General features: G+C 48.2%; 1 protein-coding gene across 6 annotated transcripts in view; it reads right to left on the reverse strand.

Moving 5' to 3' along the window:
• Positions 1-23,324, reverse strand: part of N6AMT1 (N-6 adenine-specific DNA methyltransferase 1) — a 454,595-nt gene that overhangs the window by 127,249 nt on the left and 304,022 nt on the right. For all 6 annotated transcript variants that reach the window (XM_069629785.1, XM_069629784.1, XM_069629788.1 and 3 more), the window contains one exon: positions 11,818-11,908. In XM_069629785.1, coding sequence (XP_069485886.1) covers positions 11,818-11,908 — 91 coding nt within the window. The remainder of the gene's footprint in view (positions 1-11,817; positions 11,909-23,324) is intronic.

A 23,324-nucleotide genomic window follows, 5' to 3' on the forward strand; every position in this document is an offset into this window, starting at 1 on the left:
ACCTTTCAGACCCCCTATTTGCATGGGTTCCCCGGAGTCTACTCCTTTGGAAGGAGTTGGCGGTTTGGAAAATACTCGAGCATCAAACTTGGAACGATCGGCCTTCCTGTTCTGCAGTCTGTGATCTATTTGAACGACTAAGTCTATATAGTCCGAACAATCTTGTGGGGGATTCACTACTTGGGCTAACACATCTTTGAGCTCTCCACGTAGACCTCTATAAAACAGCGTAATCCTTTTGTCCTCAGGCCATTGAGTTTCCACTATCAGTCTGTTGAAAGACGCAATATAAGCCAAAAGGTCTTGATTACCTTGTCGCAACGAAAGAAGCTCATTGTCCAAGGCCTGCCCCTGTGAATGTCTTGCGAACAGTTTTTCCATACTGAGCTGGAAAACTTGAAAATCATGGAGGACCGGATCATCTTGATTTACTAGAGGGATCGACCAGTCTGCCGCATTGCCACTAAGGTACGAAAGCACGAAAGCTACTTTAGCTTGATCAGTTGGAAAGGCTGCTGGCCGGCATAAGAAATGCAACCGGCACTGATTGATAAATACTGCAAACCTCTTTGGGTCACCAGAAAATCGTTCGGGCGGAGCCAGAGGTACATTCCCAGGTAGGTTGATCTGCACTAGATTCATAGAGGATGTAGAAGGAAGATTTCCCCCAGATGCGGGTAACGGGGTCTGCCCGGCTTGTGACTGTAGCAATTGTCTAGCGAGATCATCTGTTCGCTCCTTGAAAATAATCAGTTCCCTTCTTAGAGCGTTTGTTTCCTGACGGGCTGCATGCACTTCTGCCCTTAGTTCCCCAAGTAACTGGGCTAGCTGGTCGGTATCCGAGGTTTCCATAGCGCCTGGACGGGAGTTTTGTGGTAGGCTTTGCGTTCTGTAACGCTCACCTGATTCCCGTAGAGGCGCCGGTCTTGACTGGGCGTATACCGTATCTTCAAAGGTGATGTGTAACACACGGCTGGCTCTTTGGGCTGGACCTCTGTGCACTGTATGTCTGACTCGAAGGGTAAGATGTCTGCAGATAGAAAATATGGGATTAAGGAACTGGGTTATTGAATGTCTCTCTCTTCTTCCCTTTCTCTTCTCCTGTAGAACCCCAAAGGTTAACGCTCTCACCTTAGGTAAGTGAACGCCGTGCTCTCCATCTGCCTCGGGGCAGGGTGCTGTAACCAGTTTCTTCACTGGATAAGGGGAGCAGGCCTCTTGACTTCAGAGGACTGCTGTCCGTCGTTTACTGCACGAACGGTAAGTTTCGAGTAATTCTAATGTCTTTAATGTCTTTAGTAATGATGTTTCTTGTTTTGCAGGGTTCCGGCGATGGCGGATGACGGGCTGAAGTGAGTTGAAGATGGAGCCCGTGTGATGAATAGAAGCGCCTGGAAGCACGTAAGTAAGCGCTTGTTGCCTGCTTCACGATGCGCTCTAACTGTCTTTTTATTTTGCAGGTACAAGTTCGGAGCGGCTGCAGGGTGCCGGAATACCCACTGGGTTAGATGTGGAAAGGAGTAATGGCACGTGAGTATTAAAGTTCCCCAATGTCTTTAAACGCACCTTGTTTTGTCTTTCAGATGCGGGATGCAGCGCCGAAGGCCTCCGGAGCGTGCGAAGAGTTGGTAAGCTTTTGTCTTTCAGATGCCGGAATGCAGTGTGAAGACCTCCGGAGCGCACAAAGAGTAAGTAAGCCTTTGTCTTTCAGATGCCGGAATGCAGCGCGAGGCGTTGGTGACAGCCGATGGACCAGGTAAGTGAAGAGCTGTCACTGAAGACCGTAATGCTAACCTGTTCTTTCTTGTCTTTATAGGTGTTGCTGAAGACTGGATTCAGGATGGTAAGCCTTTTTCCTTAGGCCCAGGATCAGATCCAGAAGACACGATGAGCGTTCTGCTGCAGAGGATGCAGAATAACGCAAAGCAAGATTCATCCATCGGGTGTGGTTTAAATAGCCTCCTGTAGTGCTTAGGTGTCTCCTTCCACAGCCACGCCTAGGTAAGAAAAGAGTTCCTGCTTTCCAGAAGAGTTCCAGTGTTCTGAATCTAGGGAGTGGCTCCTGCCCCACCCAACAGGAAAAGTAGTTCCAAACAGAAGAGGATCAGAGGCTCAACTGGCAGGCAAGTAAGCAGCATGGTCTGCTGCAGGTAAGTCCACCCAAGCATTATGAGCCCGGCGCTTCCAGCGCTGGGACTGGGCATATTTATGAGCCTGGTGCCACTGGCGCCAGGACTGGGTCCAAAAGGTCCCAATTGGGACTGGTTGGCACTCGGAACCTGGGTTATGGATCTGCTTCCAAGGGAGTTGGGAAAACCCTGACCTTTTGGAAGCAGAGATCATGACATGCATTGAACAATCCATCTAGATATAGTGGACTTTGAAACTGCATCTCCTTATCTTCCTGCTGCCACCGAGACAAAGAACTGATTAGTCTTTCTCAGTGGTCTGGTTCTTTCCATGTAGGACATGACAGCTCTGCGCACATCGAGTGTATGCAGACTTTTTTCTCCCAGATTGGAAGGGTTTGAAAGAATGTTGGTAGTTCTATTGACTGGTTCACATGGAATTTCGAGATGAATTTCGGTGCAAACCTTGGGTGTGTGCGTAGAACCACCTTGTCTTTGTGAACTGTTACGAAGGGGTCTAGAACTGAAAGAGCCTGTAGTTCATTTACTCTCCTAATGGAGGTGATAGCTATTAGGAAAGCAGTCTTAAGAGTAAGGTGATTAAGAGTTCGCTTGTGCATGGGTTCAAAGGGCGAGCCCATGAGTCTGGTAAGTACCACATTTAGGTCCCATCTGGGAGCTGGGGTAGCTATCGGAGGGTGTATTCTCTTTACCCCCTCCATGAAGGCTTTGATGACTGGGATTTTCCACCACGACACTTTAAGTTGGGAAGTGGTGCATGCAGAAAGTGCCGCTAGGTGGACTTTAATAGAATTGAACACCAGACCTGAGTCCAATAGGTGGGTCAGGTACAGAACAATTTGTGTGGGTGAGCAGTCAACCGGGTTGATGCTTTTCCCTGTACACCAGATGACAAATCTTCTCCACTTGCTAGAATAGCAGTGGCGAGTGTTAGGTTTTCTGGCTTCCCTGAGGATGTCCATGCATCACTGCGGGAGTTCTAGATGTCCAAACTCTATGATCTCAGGAGCCAGGCTGCTAAGTTCATGTTCTGAGGGCATGGATGCAGTGTCCTGCCCTTGTCCTGTGACAGCATGTTGTACGGGCAGGGAAGTTTCACTGGGGGAGATAGGGACATCTCCATCAAGGGAGCGAACCATGGCTGCCGGGCCCACATAGGGGCCACTAGTATCATGGTGACTTGTTCCTGGTGCATCTTGTGCACAATCTTGTTGAGAAGGGGAGTCGGGGGAAAAGCGTAAACAAATCTCCCTGACCATGGAATCGACAGAGCGTTCCCCTTGGACTGGTTCTGGGGGTATCTGGAGGCGTAACTTTGGCATTGTGAGTTCTCCAGAGTTGCGAACAGGTCTATTTCTGGGAATCCCCATTGTGTGAAGACGTCGAAAACGATGTCTTCTTGCAACCGCCATTCGTACTCTGAGGGCAGAGGGAAGTCTCTGCTGAGTTCGTCTGCTAGCAGATTGAGTTCCCCTGGTACATGTCGTGACAGTAGGAACATGTTGTGTCTGAGAGCCCACTTCCATATATTCTGGGACAGCTTGGACAGTCCTGGAGAGTGGGTGCCCCCCTGCTTGTTGATGTAGTACATGGCTGTGGTGCTGTCCGTAAGGACCATCACTGTCTTCCCTTGTAGGTGTTCTTGGAAGGCTTTTAGTGCTTTGAACACCGCCAGTAGCTCCAGTAGGTTTATGTGCTTGGATGCTACGCTCGGAGTCCACACTCCGTGAGCAGTCTGATGGGATAGGTGAGCCCCCCATCCTGTGAGGGATGCGTCTGTGGTTAGAGTGGCTTCCACTGCGGGTGTGGCAAAAGGTTTCCCTATTACCAGGTTTTCCTTTGTCCACCACCGTAGCGAGAGAACCAAGGCCTGTGAGACCACCACTAGATCGTCCCATTGTCCGCTGGCCTGACACCACTGGCTGTTGAGCCACTCTTGCATTGGGCGCATGCGCAGGCGCGCGTGAGATACCAAATAAATACACGACGCCATCATTCCTAGCAAGCGCATCGCTTTGCGCACCGTCACCTCTCGTCCTGCCACATATTGGGGGATCTGAAACAGCATGTTTTGGACCCTCTCGTTGGAGGGGAAGACGAGGCCGTCTTTTGTTCGAATTAGAGCCCCTAGGAATTGTATGACTTGGCTGGGGTCTAAGCTGGACTTCTTCTAGTTGATGGAGAAGCCCAGTTGGAACAAAAGGTCTACAGTCTTTTGGGTGTTTGAGAAGCATGTCTCGTAAGAATCCCCTGTTATGAACCAGTCGTCAAGGTAAGGGTATACTGGGATGGATAACCTGCACAGGTGGGCCGCTGCCACTGCCAGTACTTTCGTGAATACCCTTGGTGCAGATGCTATGCCAAAGGGTAGCACTCTGAACTGGTAGTGTTTGCCCTTTATCATGAACCTGAGGTATTTTCTGTGCGCTGGCAACATTAAAATATGAAAGTATGCATCTTTCATGTCCAGTGTTGTCATGTAATCTCCCTGTGATAGCAGTGCGATCACTTCCTGTAAGGTCACCATACGAAACTTTTGGGGTTTGACAAACTTGTTTGCTGGGCGCAGATCTAATACAGGGCGCATGTTTAGATCCTTTTTGGGTACAAGGAAGTACACTGAATAAATACCTTCCGTTACCTGAGATAGAGGCACAACCTCTATAGCTCCTTTTTCCAGCAGCTGGTCCACTTCTTGGAGAAGGATGGCGAAGGGTGTTCTGGTGTCATGCGTCGTCCCCTCGGGGGTCTGTATGTTGGGGAACTGCTGAACTCTATACAGTAGCCGCGGGCTACGGTGGATAGTACCCAGCGGTCTGATGTTATTCCCTCCCATGCTGTAAGAAAGGATGTTAACCGGCCCCCGACCGGCGATGCATGGGAGGGGACCCGAATCTTCGCGTCACTTGGTGTTGTTGGTGGCTTGGGAGCCTCTAGGGGTGGAACCCCGGCCTCTCCCCTTGCCACGGCGCTGACTTCTCTGATTGTACTGGCCACTATTACCTTGGTAGTTGTTGTCAGAATACTGTTGTTGCTGATTGTGTTGCTGGCGTTGGCCACGAAAAAAGCGTTTGTTACCAAATCCCCGCCTGTTAGGGGGCTTTGAGATTTGGTCCAAGGCCTTTATGGTGTCAAATTCTTTTTTCGCATTCTCCAGAGCGTCGTCAACTGCCTTTCCAAAGAGGTTAGACTCTTCAATGAGCTTATTAATGAAGGACGCTTGCGTTTCTGCCTTAAACCTGGAATTGCGAAGCCAGACGTGAGGCTTCAGCAAAATTCCCTGTACCAAAGTACGGCCAGCCGTCTCTGCTGCATCGAGGGTATTCTTAACGATGCTTTGGTTGACCAGAGAGCCTTCATTAATTGTAGCCAATAATCGAGTTTTTAGGGGTTCAGGGGCCTCTTCGATGTCCTGCTTAAGCTTTCCCCATTGAGCATCAGCGTAGCTTGCCAATAATGTATTATTATTGGCAATTCTAGTTGAGAATGCTGCAGAGGTGGTGATTCTCTTGGCCAGGGCATAAAGCTTCTTCCCCTCTTTATCTGGGGGTGCCTCGCTGGTAGACAGTGGGACCCCAGCCCTCTTCCTAGTGTTGGTCACCACTAAGGAGTCCGGGATTGAATGACCCCTAATATATAGTGGCCCTGACTGAGAGGGTGAGAACAATTTCTCAATTCTCGGATTGACCCCTCTCACCAGTGCCGGAGTGGACAGTGAGGGGGTAATACGTCTTTTAACTGAGGCGAGGATGGGAATTGTTTGGCTAGTGGGAGGTTTTTCCTTGATAATCCTTTCCACGAAGTCAGTATCTGGGGTGACCTCCCCAGTTTCGAGTTCGAAATGTGCTGCTGCCTTCTTCAGTAGCGCATTGAAGGTGGGCTGATCATCAACAGGCGAAGGGTTCCTGACTGGTGTAGTTTCAGTAGACCTGATGACTATACTGTCTGTGTCTGTAGACCTAGCTGGTGACTGCCAGGGATTTGGGTCACCCTCGCCTGTGTCCTCCTCGTACCCCTCCTCACCTATGTTAGTGTCCTCATAAAACCCTTCTTCTTGTTGATCTTCATCATTAATGAACTCATCTTCCTGCTGGAAGTGAGTGTCCTCCTCAGTGAGGTCGTAGGAGTCCATGTCTTCCTGTATGGGGTTATAGAACCTTGGGTATTTAACCCTTGGACTCTCCTGGGGTGCCTCCCTTGGTCTCTTGGGTGCCCTATTTTCTGGGATGGCCATGAACCTATCTATTTTATCCATACAGGACTGGAACTTCTCTAAGGTCCACTGAGGTAGGCCAGAGTGGTCTGGGAATGAAAAAGGATTTTCTTCTCCCTGTAGTTGCCTGGTTCTGTCCCATAACGTCGAAGAAAGCGAACCGTCGCCTTCTGAGAAGCCTTCTCGCAGGCTTGGGCTTTCCGTCGACGGCGGGAGCTGTCCTGACCTGTTTTCCTGCGCCTTCGGCGTTTCTTTGGCTTTATGCGTGGTTTTCGGTGCATCGCTCGCCGTCCGTCTCTGGCCGTCTTTAGTGGATATACGCGCAAGAATTTCGGCGATCATTCTCTCTGCCGAGGGATCGGTCGCCGTCGCACTAGGTAACGTCGAGTCTTTACTGGCAACGTGAGCACTCTTACGAGGTGCGTCGCCGGAGGATTTGGTGTTAGCGCCCTTATCTTTAGAATGCCCGGATGCCTGTCGCGTTTGTTTTTTTGTGTGCGTCCTTGTCGCCGGGGTGTTCATCCCCATAAACTGGGCGTGAGCCGGCCTTGTCGGGGCCGGGGGCGGACAATGAGGAGCGTGAACGCTCCTTTGAGAGGTCTACAACCTCCGTTACGGGGGCCGTGTAATCACTGTCCTCATTACAGTCGGCGGCGGCAGCGTGCGAGGAGTCAGACCTAGACATGGCGTAGGCCGCCCACCTTTTGACCCTGCGGTCCTTTAAGGTTTTGGGCTTCAGTAACTTACAGGCCGCACAGCCGTCCTCCTTGTGATCGAGGGGCAAGCAACGGTTGCACTGTTTGTGCTTATCTTTCCAGGTATATTTACCCTTGCAAAGCGGGCAAAACCTAAAGGGCGTCCTCTCCATAGCTGAGGGCCAGAAGTGTGATTACGACCTCGGAAGAGAGGGAGGGGAAAGAGAAAGGCATTCTCAAAGAGAAAAGAAAGACACACACAACCCCACTCACCCTACTGTGTAAGGCCGGCGAGGCCAGGCCACGTGTTCGGCAGCGCCGAAGGATCTCCTCCGTTCGTCCTTCCGTCGAAGATCTTGCTCGGCGGAGAAACAGTTCTGCGTCGAGGGAGGGATCTATGTTATTAATATTAAACGACCAAAGGTCGAAGGAATGATTTGGCAATGTCTCTCGAGGAGCTCCGCATAAAGGCGACCAGTAACTGGGCGGAAAAAAACAATCTGAGGGACCTCGACGCGTGAGGGATTGTGGGTACAACGCACGTCACTATAGGGATAGTGTTACAGACACGCCTTGTCGACGTGCCCTTTTCGACTACGAAAAACAAAATGCAATACTCTGCAGTGACCACTGGATGTCGGACCTATGCACAGCATGTGATTCTAAGCAGATTAACAAACATCAGAAACATAGTTTCGAAATTCATACCCCAGTGGGGAACACGGACTACCTAATTATCAGATTTTGAGCAATACACCAATAAACAATGGAGACTCACCGGGAGACTTGAATACTCACCCACTGGGAGTATCTCACGGATGCTTGGTTAGACCTTCTCTGGCCTGTTCTTCTCTTCCTACGGGCCTGAGGGAACCTTCCCAGCAATACACCCTACTGCCTGTTTGAACCACCAGGCCAGATGGGTTAATTGCTTGAAAGGGTGTGAGACCTTGACTCCCTGTGTTCCCACAGCAAGCTGAATAAACAAGCGGAAGTCGAGTTAGGAGAAGATAGTACAATACTTTTCAGAAAGGAGTGGAAGTCTAGACATTAACCTGAGAGGTGAGGGATCAAGATCTGAAATAACTCATGCACACACTCCCCACACGTTCTGCCGCTGGAGAAAAGCACAGTAACTAGAACTTAGTCAAGGGAACCCCCAGGGAGGCAGAAACACAAGTAAGGACTGAACATCAATAGGACAATGGTGGAGAAAAGGCTTACCAGGTTGTGTGATTGTTTCAGAGTAAAGGAAGTCCAAACACCAGGAGGGAAAAACGAAGGAGGAGGGAGGGTTAGTATAGGGGCTACCCGGGCGGCACAAGGAACGCAGTGGAGTCAGTTTGTGGCACCACATATACAGGATAGCGTCCAAAAGTTCATGTGCCAGGCTCTTAAGTGTAAGAGGAAGTGAGGTTGGGAAAGGATAGATTGGCAGATTTGCAGGATGTGTATGCAGAAGGTGAGGTGAGTATGAAATGGGTAAGAAGTACAGGAGTTAAAATAAGGAAGGGATAGGCAACAGCTGTCCAGTAATCAGAGGCAGGCCTTGGTCAGTACACGGTTGGGCTGAGACAGTGATATTATGATAGCAATCCAAACAGCAGACCGATTCAAGTATCCGGGCGGGTGTAGACAAAAGCAGAATGTTATCTGTAATCAATCCAGTCACAGGTAAGGTCGGTAACGGCGTGGGCAATGCAGTATATTCCAAGAAGCGTAGGCACGGTCAAGAAAGCAGGCCGAGGTCAAGGATCCAGGAATCAATCAAGGTAGTTAACAAGGAAAGCACAATACGGGCTCTGGGGGAAAGAAACAATCAGAAGCACCGACACGGAAGTGTGGAGGTCTTTTATTTGTCCAATGGAACGGTGTGTTTCCATCGTACGCTCAGAGCCGGCATCACGTGATCGCGAGCACTGGCCAATCGCGAGGGAGGCAAGCCGTGCGAATGGAAGGCATACTGTGACCATGGCAACCATCCATCCGCCTTCCAAGCTCTAAACAAAGGACACGCTGCTACCTGGAAACGGGACAAGTGCGGAGTGCGTGAGGCAGCCGGCATGTATGGAGGGGTAAAGGGGAGAGCGCGCGTTGGCATCACGCGCTTTGGCATCATGACACTAATGCTGTAGGTCCAGCATCATTCTCCATGATTTGTTGAACAATAGATTTGAATGCAAGAACAGAAACAAAAGCAAACCACAAGCAGATAAAATACAAACAATCCTGACATTCCTAAACACCAATAAAAGTGTAAAGTTCCTCATCCACATTGTGTCCTGATGGAAATTTGGTTTGAAGGTCAATGACCAATTAGGTCTCCCGCTGTCTCAGTTGTAGTGTCCGGTCACCTCCACAGGGATGCTTCCTGATATGTGCTCCTCCAAAAAATTGAAAACCATTCAACTGTCCATTATGAAACTCATGGAAATGTTTCGTAATAGGATATGAACAATCCTTTTTTTTAATTGCCCGGAAAGGTTGTAAAATCCTGAGTTAATAGTGCTGCCAACGTACCATTTTTCAACAGGAACAAATAAGCACATACACAACAAAATCTGTGTTGCAATTTATGTTACTGCAAATTGAGAAAGGGGTTCCTATTACCGGATGCTTAAAAGTAGACATGGATATTGCATAGTCACACACCTTACATCTAGTACATTTACAGAAAGTGTGGCATGGGCGGGGAGTAGAGCAATTATTCTACACCCGAAAACCCTGCCACTCAACATTAGCTTATCTCAGAACCATGAATGTTAGCAATGCCATTAACACTTAGTTAGATTTGTAAACAGTAGCCTGCGTCACTTCTTGAAAGGATTGTGAATGTTAGCAATGCTGCACTTCGTTAGAATTGTGAACATTAGCCTAGGCCAAACCCAGACCGGATTGTGATTGTTAGCAATGCCGCACTTTGTTAGAATTGTGAACATTAGCCTACGCCAAACCCACACAGGATTGTAGTTGTTAGCAATACCGCACTTAGTTAGACTTGTGAACAGTAGCCTGCGTCACTTATAGATAGGATTGTGAATGTTAGCAATGCCACACTTCGTTAGAATAGTCAACATTAGCCTGCCCCAGACAGGATTGTGATTGTTCGCAATGTCACACCTAGTTGGAATTGTGAACGTCAGCCTGCCCAGACCCATACTAGGTTTTGAGTGTTAGCAATGCTCAGGTGTTCAGTAAGCTCCAAGCCCTATGAACTCGGAGGGACTGTCAGAAGAGTTGCCTAAAGTAATCAGGGCATTGGGAGGGTGGGGGGGTCGGCCAGAGACCCAAAACCAGGATCCTATATGCCGAACAATATCCGTCATAGCGAGTGAAAACACACAGACGTGAGGCAATGAGTCAGCTTTACAAATCTATTGCCAATACCAGAATGAGGTTAAGGAGTCCCGCTCACAAGCCTGGATCCCTGCTTGGGCAATCTATGCCAACACTAAAGACTACAGCCTGTGCACCATCAGGAAGAGCCGGAGGAGGTATCCACAGAAGTAGATAAGACTTGGACAGCCGTGAAAGAACACTGCAGCAGTTGGGTGCCGCCAGGTCGTTTAACAGTTGGGATACCTTCATACTCGCAGAGGGAGGGGTAAAGGATCTAATGAAAGTGATCAACGTGAAAGCCCCACAAATAGCAGAGGAGGCAAGAGCAATGTTAATTGGTGGTAGGAGGGCAGTTAGGCAAAAGGACCTGTAAAACAGGCCACACAAATGGTGGAAGAGGGAGAAGCAGGTGAAGCCAGTGAAACCAGAGGAGGGGGAGAAATGGGAGGTGCACCAGGAAAGGAAGCCGTCCAGTTGGTAGCCACTACGCAGTAGAGCCAGAGAGGGGACCAGAGGAGGTCTCCTCTGGCAACTGGGCAGACTCCCCAAACTGCCGTGGAGAAAGGTAAGGGAATTACCTAGGATTTGGCCCCGTTTGAAACCTGAAAACTGCTTTCTTGTGTGAAGCTCACCACCTCCATTAGGGGTTAGAAGTGGTTAGAACCATTTCCCTTAGGCAAGAGAAGGGCAGCAGAACAATTAGTAGTGGGAAGGGCACTTTACCACCTAACCGTGATCTGGGGAACTATCACCCAAAATCAGGAATAAGTGGGTCAGGCACTATCCTTCTGGCAGGATTACAAATAGTAAGCACTGTGCTATATTGATCTGAAGTGGACAAGTGGAACTAAGTGGTGGGACGCTATATCCCTGATACTGTATTCAAATTAGAGACCCTGATGAGGACCAGTATCCCCAATGGAGAAGGATTTCCAACAATTTATTTTGACCAACTCTGCCGCCTTTTACCCAAGACATTTCCAAGGAGAAATATTGACCCCATAGACTTGTATCCCATTCCTCACCTGCTTATAAAATCAAACCTCTTGTGTCATGTGTTTTTTGAGCCCATTGCAGAACTGTGTCCCCATCCAAAGGTTGGCTTGTCTGTCAAATGATTCTCCCTGGTGACTTACCTTCCTAATGGCTCTGTAGCTCCCACTAGTTGATGAGGAAAGTACCCACTGCCTGGAGTACAGATCCTTGATCATCTTGGGACCTGGTGGGGAAGAGGTCAACTAAAGTAGGAGACCCCAGGTGTCAAAGATTCATTATGAGACTGGGGTATTTTGTTCCTATTCTTATATGCTCAAGACTAACTGTATGTGTTACATAACAAATGCACATTTCTGTCTCTTGAATGCTTAAAGAGTTTGCTATATAGCGAATAAACAATTTACGGAATGCTCTTTCTTCTTACCAGGTCAGTTATTAATGGCTGAATGTGGACACTGTTCCGCAGCGCGGTCTCTACAATGCAGGCCGTTGCTTCAGGGTTGATATCTGTGCAGCTGCAGCATGAAAAAACAATTTTATTTCATGGCTCCAGTCAAATGGAGAACAGCCATATCATATTTTAATGGAAGCACATTTTCAAAACAAATCGGTAAATACGTTTGTTATCAAGTGAGTCAGAGGAAAGTCAAACGGCTATAACTTAGTACTCAACTTTATTGTTTCAGCCAGAAATCAATTTGGTGAAATAAGAAGAAGATAATCCTGCTTGTTGCCGGAATAGGAAGTCTTAATATTGCACAGGGCCCAAGAGCTGAATCATGTTCTCAATTTCAATCTGTGTGTGTCCTGCGGACAGTGCTCTTCAAAACTGCTATCCAGCACTGAAACAGCTTAAAGGAGCTCTGAATTATGACAAGGAATTTGATAAATACCGCTCTTCATTGATTGAGCTATATCGTTGACCTCACATTTAGGTGTTTTATTTCTTTTCATTAAGTTGTATGCTCGTTTTATGTTTTGTTCTTTTGCGACTTTCACAATGCGTCGGAATTTGATGATGGAACATGCGATTCATTTATATGCAATAAACATATTTACACTATGGATTAAAACTCTGAAATATCACTATATTTGATCCATTTGTCTGGGGGTGGGTATGGATTGATTGCTTTTCATTGACTGCTTTGTTGGATTGATGCAAGATTAACTTACATTATTTGTAAGAGGGAGCAGCCTTCTTAATGTTTACCTAGTTCAGCCTCAGTTTCCCCTGATGTGGCGGCTTTCTTTCCCTTATGCATTATTATTAGTCCTCCTTTGTTTGGTCTTTAAGAATGTTAGGCATCCTACTGGCTTCATGGAGCTGGGGATATCATTCCCAGGTTGATGTGGTGATGACCGCAGAGTCTCTTTGTCACAGAGGCCACAAACAAATTACAAATGCCAAGAAATCCTACCACTGCCAAAATTATCAGGATCCTCACTTGATCCATGCCCTCCTCCATCCTGGCCAATACACTGTGGCTCCTTCCAAACTCTTCACTGGCCTCTGACACCATGCCCTCTTTCTATAAACAGATATTGCTAAATCTCAAAGTAATGACCACCCAATCGCTAATCTTCCCTTCCTAGCCAAACTCCTTGAAAAACATTGACTCTCCAATTCATACTTTGTGCACAACAACCTACTGGTATGACAACCAGAATGGCTTCCGTCATGTATGTGGAATGAATCTGTGAACGCCTCTTTTGGGGAAGAGATGTGCTTACTGGCCAAAAATGGTGGAGTTATCAACATTATACCCCTTGAACTGCTGGCTGCTTTCTACACATGTGTTAGGGATGTTTTATTTAGGGCTTATTTCAAAGGCCCAGATATAACAAACTATCTTGGTTTAAATGGTGTTTTCTCTAAATTATCCATCCTCACTCTTCAAGGGGGTATGGCTGAGCAGTCAAAACAACTATTCCCAAGACGAGGGCAGGATTAATGTACACTTTTGATGAACACACAATAAGGAAAAGTCCACACAGTGTATTTGTAAAAACATAGGGGCTCATTAGGAGTTCGGCAGTATTGGGTAAATGTGGCAGTAACGGAATTACTGCCACATATAATATACTGCTGAATAAGGAGTTGTTGCTAATTCCACTGGTGGAATTACTGCCAACATCTGGCAAAATAAGACCCGGTGCTAATTCTGCCGGTGGAATTACAGCCAAGATTTAAAGCGGTATTTCTGTCATAAAATAAGTCAAAATACCATTGAAAATACACCGAAAATGGGTGTTAAGTCTGCCAAAAACACAGTGTATTTACCTCCACCTGAAAGGGATGTTGGTTCGAAGAAGCATATTGCAACTGGAAGCAGTATCATTCCATGAATGTCTAGGTTACCTGCGATGCTGACGTTGTGATCACACACTGCTGTGCCCGCTTCCCTGGTTCCGCACACAATGCTATGGTCCTACGGAACAGCACACTGCCTGAATACAGAAGCCAACGGACATGGATATTGGGTGAATACAAGTGCCATCACAAAAACTGATCTCACAGCACCAGTGAACTGCAAAGTGAAAAGGGAGTGACATTACCACAACTGAACAATGCATGCCCTGTCAAAGCCTTGTACATGCAGGACCTGCCCTCTCACTATGCACATGACCGTCACCAATGCACAGAAATCGGACAAGCAGGATAATGCAGTAGTATGTCACCTGAAAGCTCGAGGTAAATGCATACAGGTGATGAAAAACAAGTCACAGGTGCACCCAATACACTCTGAAAGACTACAAAAGGCCAGCACCTGCCCGAAACACACTTTCCAACACCATGCTGCCACTAGCTATCGCTAATTGGGACATGCAACTCCTCCTTCCTCCCTTAGAGGCTGCAGAGGCAGGAGCAGGAGCAGCAGCACAGGGCGCAGACAGGAGGAGATGCCATGCAAGGTGAGGGCACATTCCCTGGGTTAGGCCCTCAGCCTGGACATTAACTAATATCCAGCCGATTACCCTGTACCGGCTGAACAGGGAGACGATTTCAGAGCGCTCGTCCTGATCCATAACGACATACAGAGCAGGATTAACATAAGAACTGCCTTACCCCCACTACTGAAGCTTGTGACGTTCCTTCATTTTCTTAGAACTGGCACCTGCCAGCACACTCTGGACATGCTGCACGGCATGTGCCAGCCCACATTTTCATATGTGCCTGTGCAAGTGCTGGAAGCACTCGTGGACCATGCCTCCTGGCACATCTCCCTGTTCACCACTCCAGCACAGATTAATGCCAAAAAGGCCTGTTTCTTTGCATTTCAGAATCACTACTATGCTCCGAACTGAGGCCCAACTCCTCGCCTGAGCTGCTGGTTTCCTCCACAGGTGGCTTCTTTCTTCCTCAGTATTTCAGGTCAGTTTTCTTTTTATGTAGACATGGCCTACCGCAGGATGACGCCACTATGGTCTGCGGAAGAACCAGAAGACCAGTGGCTCCGGTCCTGCAGCAGCCAGATGGGGAAAAAGCCTTTGATAGGCAAAAACCCACTGAGGACTTTATTGCCGTCTGGAGTTTGTGTAATCCGTTTCCTTACATGTATATGTATACCGATCCATCCCACTGGCCGATATGAGTGCAGAAATAGATCCAGTGAGGAGTCCAAATCTTTCGGGGAAATAATGGCAGGGAAGAGATGTCCAACAACAGAAGAAGCTGAGAAGAACTAGGAGCACAGGAGAAGTCGGGAAGTAAGCAGCCAAAGAGAGGAGCAGCGAAACAGAGATGAGACCAGCGGCCAAGAACCTGACGGGAGGAGGATCAATGCAAAATTCGGGAGCCGCGGGTGCAGCAGTCGGTAAGAGAAAGACACAGGAGAAGGGCCAACAGAAAGAGACAAAGAGAGCTGCCTGGCGGCAGAGAGGACAAAGGATAGCAGGCTTACCAAAGCCAAGGGAAATAACGAAGTGTAACAACCAAAAGGAGAGGTTCTGGTGAAGTTGCAACGCGGCCGCTGTCGGGAGGAGGAGGACTTTAAACTCCCATCGGTGACTATCTTAGAAACAACTAGTCCGCTGAATGGTGCACAAGGAGCGTGATGACACATACTAATGGCGGACCCGCCTCTAATGGTCCCAGATAAGCCGATAGAACAGGCGCATGACAACGCAGCAGCCCACCTGCCCAATGTAATTGCTGCTCTGGACTGAACGTTGTAGCATTGGTTTCTTGCCAAGCATCGGAAGAGGCATAACAGAACAAGAAGCAGTATCACTACATGAATCCATGAATGTCCAGGTCACCTGGGATGCCGACCTCGTGATCACACACTGCTGTATCCGCTCCCTGGTTCCACACACAATGCTTGGTCCTGTGGAACAGTGCACTGCCTGAATACAGAGGCCAACAGACATAGATACTGGATGAGTAAAAGTGTCATCACAAAAACTGATCTCGCAGCACCAGTGAAATTCAATGTGAACTGATCAATGCATGCCCTGTCAAAACCCCGAACATACAGGACCTGCCCTTTCACCCCACACATGACAGCCACCAACCCACAGGACTATGAAATACAGGACAATGCAAGAGTATATCAGCGATGCATATTTGCCCCAACAAGCAAGCATTACACACAGAGGACTGCAGGAACCACAATGCAGGGGGACACATACCTACACATTGAATGTCACAGCTCAACACTGCACAAAGACAATGAAACAATGGCAGAAAGTAATGCCATGTAATCTGGGAACTATGTACATGAAGCCTTAATGGAAGGAACGCAGACAAGGCAAACACGGTCAAGAACAAATCACCCCTCAGGGCACATGCATGATGGCAACATACAGGCCCAACACAGGCAACATGCACTCTGCAATGCCAATCGCAGACCATAAGAGTGATGACTTCTGGTTGTGAGCTCTGTGCATGGTGTAACACGGCAGTGCATATGTTCCCCCCTCTGCATTCAGTAACTGGGATTAACAACCATGTTGTAGAACAATACATGGAAAAGCATGCACAGAGTGTCCATCAATATGTCTTTAGAAAAGGCAACACATCCACAATGCAATGTGACGGACACCTGTGACCTTTTCCCTTGCATGCAACTCTGAATACCCCCAGCTACCATGGCTAATGACACCTGTGCACAATCAAAGTACACTACATATAGTGGCCTACAATGAGACACAACACGTAAGCATCAGGCAGTGCATAGAGTGGACCTTTGGGCTACTGAAGGGCCATTTCTCAGTGTCTACACAGGACCAGAGGGGCCTTGATGCACAGGCCAGAGAAGGTTGGACAAATAATTCTTGCCTGTGCCATGCTGGATAACATCTGCCTCAGGCGAAATGTCGACCCCCCGACACCACCTCGCCCCCCCGTCCCCCAAGATGAGGACATGCATCCCCCAGAAGACAACTCAACACCTGCAGGTGCAGTGCTGGTACACAGTGACCGGGAGGAGGGAAGGGATAGTCGTCTGGTGCAGCAAGAAAATATAATACTTTCTGAACACATCGATAATCACCTGCTGCTCACCTTTGTATATAGCCACATCTTGAATACATCACATTCACACAATTTAATAGTGCAGTGCCAAAAAAACATCCATCCCCAATACCAATCCCCAACACCCATACCCACCCCATCTCCAAAACCCATCCCTACCCACCTCCCCCATCCCCAACACCCATTCCATCCCACCTCCCCATCCCCAACATCCATCATCCTTGTGTCTAGTGAAAAGGTGTAATGTGGTAACAATCATTTCCTGGGCCTCTTGCCCTTGCCAGGCTGTTTTGGCTGTGGGCAGGCCACATTTCTCAAGGAGCGGCGCCACGGGCTGCCAGCTAATGATTCTTCCGTGGGGGTCACTGAGGATGACAGGTCAGATTCTGGCTCCTGGATGTACTAAGGGGTCAGGAGCACGCTAGCCTGCATTGACTCAGCAAATGCCGATACGCCCTCTGTCAGCTCTCACCCTCTGCCCCACAACAGTCAGGGCAGCAGTTGCCACTGATTGCCGTCGCTCTTGCTCCATGGACCTTGCAATCCTCTGTGAGGCGCCCTGCACAGTTACAGATTGCTTGCAGATGAAGCATTTGGTATCCACAATTGTCTCCAGGTTGATCTGCCACTGCTCCATTGTGTCCAGCCTCTTCCATAGAGAATCGATATAATGCTGTGTAATGACCTGTGGGCTTTGGGGAGGGCTGGGTCAGAACACTGTGACCTCGGTCGTGTGGTCCACTGGCATCAGTGACACCCTCTGATTCCAGGTCACACTGCCCATGTGCCTGGTCGTCTTGCTCCGGTGACGAGGGTGTGTCCTGGGGCAGATGGCTGGGTGCAGGTACATGATTGATTTGCACCATGTGGCAGCATCTGGCTTCTCGGACACAACCACAGGGGCCGGCTGTGGAGTGCCGGTTGCAGCTGCCGGGGGGTGCAGCACCATCAGCTGAATGTGTAGTGCTGCCATCAGGTGCAGTGCTGGCAGTGGCATGTGCAATGCTGCTGGGTGGGCCACTTGGCTCACTGGCATGGACTGTGGCAGTGTCTACACTTCCTGCAGCTGGCATGACACTGCTGACCCCTGGCGCCTCACTCCTGCCCTTTCTTCTGCGTTTTCCCCATTGCTGGGCTGTGCATTGATGGAGGTTGCTGTGGTGGCGTCGGTGGCCCTGACATGGTCGAAGGTCATCATACCCACATGTGGTCTGATGTGCAGGGTCAATTGCAGGCCAATCCCTATGGCTTATGCAAGGTGGGGGAAGTGTCTGCTGAGGGTGTACACCCCATATACAGGGGGGCTCCTTGCCTGTTGGGCTAGCGATGTGGCATGTACATGCAGTTGTGCTGGGCATTCACTTTGGCACTCGGCCTTTCCAGCACACATGGGTGCTGCTAATGGTTGCAGTGCCTCAATGCCTCTGAACTGTTAGAGTGCTTTATAAAGGTAAAAAAAAACAAAAAAAATGGGCTGACATGCAAATTCATAACACCATACATGGGTTTGTGCACAGTCGGCCACCTTCCCTTGCATACGCATGTGTTGGCATTGCTTTTTGATGCATTAGCATGTGGTTGCACATTCCACTGTCCATTGGGCCCATCTATGCTGAGTGAGACATGAATGGGATGGTCATTTGGCCAGTGCATTGTCATGGGAGGGACAGTCATACTCCCCAGCTTTGCCTTGGTTGCTGTCTCCAACCCGGCACTCCCATCACCCTTGATCCCATCCATATGGAGGATGCTGCTTTTCTTCTCCTCCCACAGGGTCAGGACAAGGGGGTCCACAGTGTTGCCTCCAGAAGGCAGATGTCTCTCGCCAGTGTTTTGACTGGAGGCTGCGGACACTGGCCTTGAGGTAATTCCACCTCTTACGGCAGTCCTTGCTGTCCCGTGGGACTGTGCACACAGCCGTGAGGTTATCTCGGATGCTGGTCCAGACTTCATCTGCTCAGATGTCTTCCTGTGCCTAGAGCCAGACAGCTCTTCAGCATTGGCCACTAACTCATAGGTGAGGACCTGCAGCTCTGCCTCGCTGAATTTGTGCTTGCAAAGCCTCATATCTGGCACCTTCCCTTTGCCTTTGTACTGTGACATGTTCTGCCTTCCTTCTGGATGCAGAAGGCAACTGGAAATGGGGGATTCAGAGTGGAGTTGATGTTAAAGATGGCTGCCGCTGTGTTTCCCGTTCCGGGGATGGCGCTTTTTCCACTGGTGGTAATTTCGCCGGCGGAATTAGCAATGGAGGTGCTGGGGGTAATGGTAATTTAGCTGATTCCGGGCGGAATTACTGTCCAAAACTCATTTACGCTGTAATTCCGCTGGACAGAATGATCGTTTCTGCCAATTGTGTGTGCGCTCCCAGAAAGTTGTAATATGGCAGTCATTTTGCTGTACACCATGGTGGTAACGGTAATCCCGCCATTACCGACCCTACTCGTGATGAGGACCATAGTCTTTATAATAAGGTAATGTGGGGGAAATTCTGGAATTGAAAATGTTATGTACTCCTGCTGCATTAGAATATTGAGTTGGCACTGCAAATTTCCATGTTTAAACATGCCCGTGCGAGGTGAGGCTTTAGGCTTTACTGCGCATGTCTTTGCAATGAAGGCTCTGGCCTTTGAGTGTAGTTATGCTCGCCTTCACACCTCTCGCTTCTGACGCATTTCCCTTTTAGCATATATAAGCGTGTTTTAGGCTGCTGCTTTCTTATGAAAAGCATCTTTAGTAGATGGAAGTCATCATATTGTAAGTTTGCTCGTCTGCCTCAGACCGTGTGTGAACCTTTGAGGAGTATATTCATCTCAACTAAATGTATCACGTTATGCTATCCTCCCTGATAACACTGTCTTAACATGTAAGAACACAGCTGGTATCAAAGACTTGTATAGTGGAGTCTTGCTCATTTGGTTTGTAACATTGTTTCAGTATAATACCTTGCCCTGGCTCGACCTCCCCTTCCATTGAAATGCATGTGTTCCTTTGTGTATAGGAGAACGATGCACAGAGAGAGGGGGATCTCACTTGTGTCAAAGTCTCGTACTGTTGTTGGTTTGTGCTGTCCCGTTTGCTTTTTACTAATACATTTTTCACCAATCCACCAATCCACCGGAATAGTCAATGAAGTTTAGTGCATGCGACATCGGATTCCCACTGCCCTGCGGCCAGGTCCAAGGATCGCCGGGCACACATCCAAGTGATCCCCCTTGGGCCCAGGAGAGACAATTTCATTGGGGGAGAGCAGGCCGGAAGCGCCCAGAGACTCTGGGAAGGTGGACAGAGCAGATGCGGATGAAGAGGTGACCGAACCCGTGGGTTGGTGAACACATTTCCCTCAGTGTATTGTCATGTCTCCTATAAGTATTGTTTGAAATGGGTAGGGGTAAATGTCTCTGGTTAAAGAATTCTGAAAACTGCTGAGAATATCCAAGGATACAGGAGGGAAGGTAACCTGCCTACAGAACTGTTTATCTGAATAAGGAAAAGTAAAAGCCTTTGGCCACCACAGCTTAGAATAAAAAGCAAAAATCAGTGCATCCATGTTCCTTAAGAGGACATGAGAACGCTGCACCTGTGAGAGTATGTAGTATGGATTAGGGACTAGGATAGATGTGGTCTCATGAGTGTGAAGAAAATATTTTGGATGAGAGCCTCATGGTTATTTTGGTCGAAACCTATACTTCGATACTTGAAACCCTAAATATGCAACTCAGTTGTGACTCTTACCTAGCCACGTCTCTGAAACAAGCTGAAATACCACTCTGCATTGTGGGTAGTGTAACGGGGGCAATAGGCTGTGAACCAGCAGTTATCTGAAATCTGACCAATACCTGCAGTTGTCACTGAAATTTCTGTACGGGGGAGGAATGGAGGTCAGCTGCTGATGAGACATACCAACTCTGCCAGCCACGGGACACAATAGAGTCCTGATGCAGGTGGAGCTAGAAACGGACCTGGATCCATAATAAGGCATACCTTGTCTTTCTCCTGCGAGAATGGGTTCAGGTCAGTCTAAACAAGTGCCACTTCCTCCTAAAGAAAGACCAGCACACTTCATGTTTACTCACTACTCGCCCAAAGCATGCAAGTACCTGGACAAATGGAACGAATATACACACAGTGAGTCACTTAGACACTTCCCCCAGGAAGGCACATTTGACTTAGATAAGATAACAAACCTACGTAAGGCGTTAGTAAAGAAAGGTACAAGTGTACATTAACGGCAATGGGACAGCTATCTAGACTGGTATACCAAAGCTACTAAGAGTCAGACTGAGAGCAAGAACCGGGAACTGAAAGACAATCAAGAAAAGCTCCTGGAGCAAGTTAAATCCCTGAAAACCGAGTACTCCAAGCTGCAGGTACCAGCCCACAAAGCTGGGTTCAAATGTTTATATACCGTAATCGGACGGGAGCCCCCACCAAAGGAAGCGCTTGAAGATATGGACACTTACATTCATGCCATTTAAAATGTTGTGCCCGGCCATCGACCGGCTATCCCAGACTCTACGTAACGTACAACCTATCATCAGTCCACCCCAATATGGTTGGCCCGTTTACCCCTGAATTACGAGGCCATCTCCAAACTTTTTTCGCCTTTCTCAGCCACGTTTAAACGGTTCCCAAATGTATCGCCCAAAACCAGTACTGGTGCATTTCCCCTCAGAAAGCTCCCTGCAGGTGGCAATAACTTAGATACTGCACATGATCCGTGGAGCACTACTGATTTGTTCAATATTGTACCGAGATCCCTAAAGACACGAGAAGATCCCTTTAAGTTCCAATATGAGCTTCAGGTTATAATAGATTGTAGACTGTTATCACCCCACGTGTGTTGATTTAAATAAATAATTGCGAGTTGTGCTGCCTACATACACGTTTACTCAGTTGAATGTGCACTTCAACCGGCCAGCTGAAGAACCTGCCACTGCTAGAGACTTGCTGATAGACTAGTGCAAACTATGCTTGAAATCTGCCCCCGAAAGACCGATTGGTCCAAAATAAATGTGTGCAAGCAAGCGTATGTTGAAAATCTTTTGGAAAATCTTGAACGTTTCAAACAATGTTTTGAATAATACTCTGGGATCGTTGATGCAGCCATTATAGCACTACAAGCTAGGGTGGCTCAGTTTGTCATGGGTTTGCAACCTAAGGTATTGGAGGGAATTAAAGCAATGTTAATAGGATGGACAGGAAAGGGTTTGGTAGAGGTTTTATTGGCTGCTGAGTACCTCCATGAAAAAGTCAAAAGACAAAAAGAAACTACTGAAGACAAACTGATGACGTTGCAGATACAGAGTTCACAACCTTCCCAGGGAAGGGGAGGGAACCGCCCTATGCTAGGAGGGCGCGGGTGAGCACTGGGAAGAAGGGGGAGAGGAGCACCTCAATTTCATGAACCAGGGCAAACTGCTGAGAGGTATTACATGAACACGTACAGTGATCAGTGTAACTACTGTAAAGAGTTTGGACACTGGATAGCAGCGTGTCCACATCAAGGTCAAGGCGGACAGTGAACTGCGCCAAGCAGAGTGACTAGGTCTCAGCCTCCACCGGCATCACTTCAGACCAATGGTTAGGATTACGAAGAGGTGTCTGAACTTCTTGCACCACACATACTGATTGATTCTACTGCTCTGCATATTGATTGTGTTATTGCTGGTCAAAGGATTTCATGTTTGGTTGACGCAAGAGCATCACACTCCACACTAAAAGCCTGAGTTTCCACAAATTCTACATTCTGATGAGATTGGTAATGCTGTAGTTATAGGGGATACTCCAATAATACCCCCCTATCATCACAATAGGTCCAATTTCTAACCACCATGCATTCTTGTTGAGTCCCTGTTCTCGTATGAATTTGTTTGGATTAGATTTATTGTGTAAACTAAGTTGCCGTAGTCACTGTTCTGCTGGTGGTGTATATCTTGACATCCCTGCTATAATAGATGTCCAGTAAAACATGCCATGTTTTCCCCCTGGACTCCCAGCGCCTTGCATACACACATAATCACTCTGATTGTGTGTGTGTGTTAGGTGCTGCGAGGCCCAGGGGACAGGAATGGTATCTTTTTACTGGACATCTTTCATACCAATTGCAAACACTTGTGTACGAGCGCGATAGAAATAAAATATCAATCAATCAAACTGTTTGGCTTTTTACCCAATTTTATTTGGTATGCTCTACAATGCAGGATGGGGAGAGCCCAGGGTCTGTGGTGGGGTCGGGGGGGGGCGAAGGACTGAGCTAGTAGTAGGATGAGGGAGCCCAGAGACTGTGATGGGAGCATGTGTGGGAGCCCAGGGACTACTGGGAGTAGGGTGCAGTGACGGCGCACAATTGTTCATAGGTAGTTGGACTTACTGTCCATTTAGCATTTTTGGGGGGCCCTGCCTGCTCCCATTTTGCTCAGGGGGGCCCAGGCCAAAAACGTTTGAAGACCACT

This window comes from Ambystoma mexicanum, chromosome 12 (assembly GCF_040938575.1).
Source record: "Ambystoma mexicanum isolate Mex_15411 chromosome 12, UKY_AmexF1_1, whole genome shotgun sequence".
In the NCBI taxonomy this organism is placed as follows: domain Eukaryota; kingdom Metazoa; phylum Chordata; class Amphibia; order Caudata; family Ambystomatidae; genus Ambystoma; species Ambystoma mexicanum.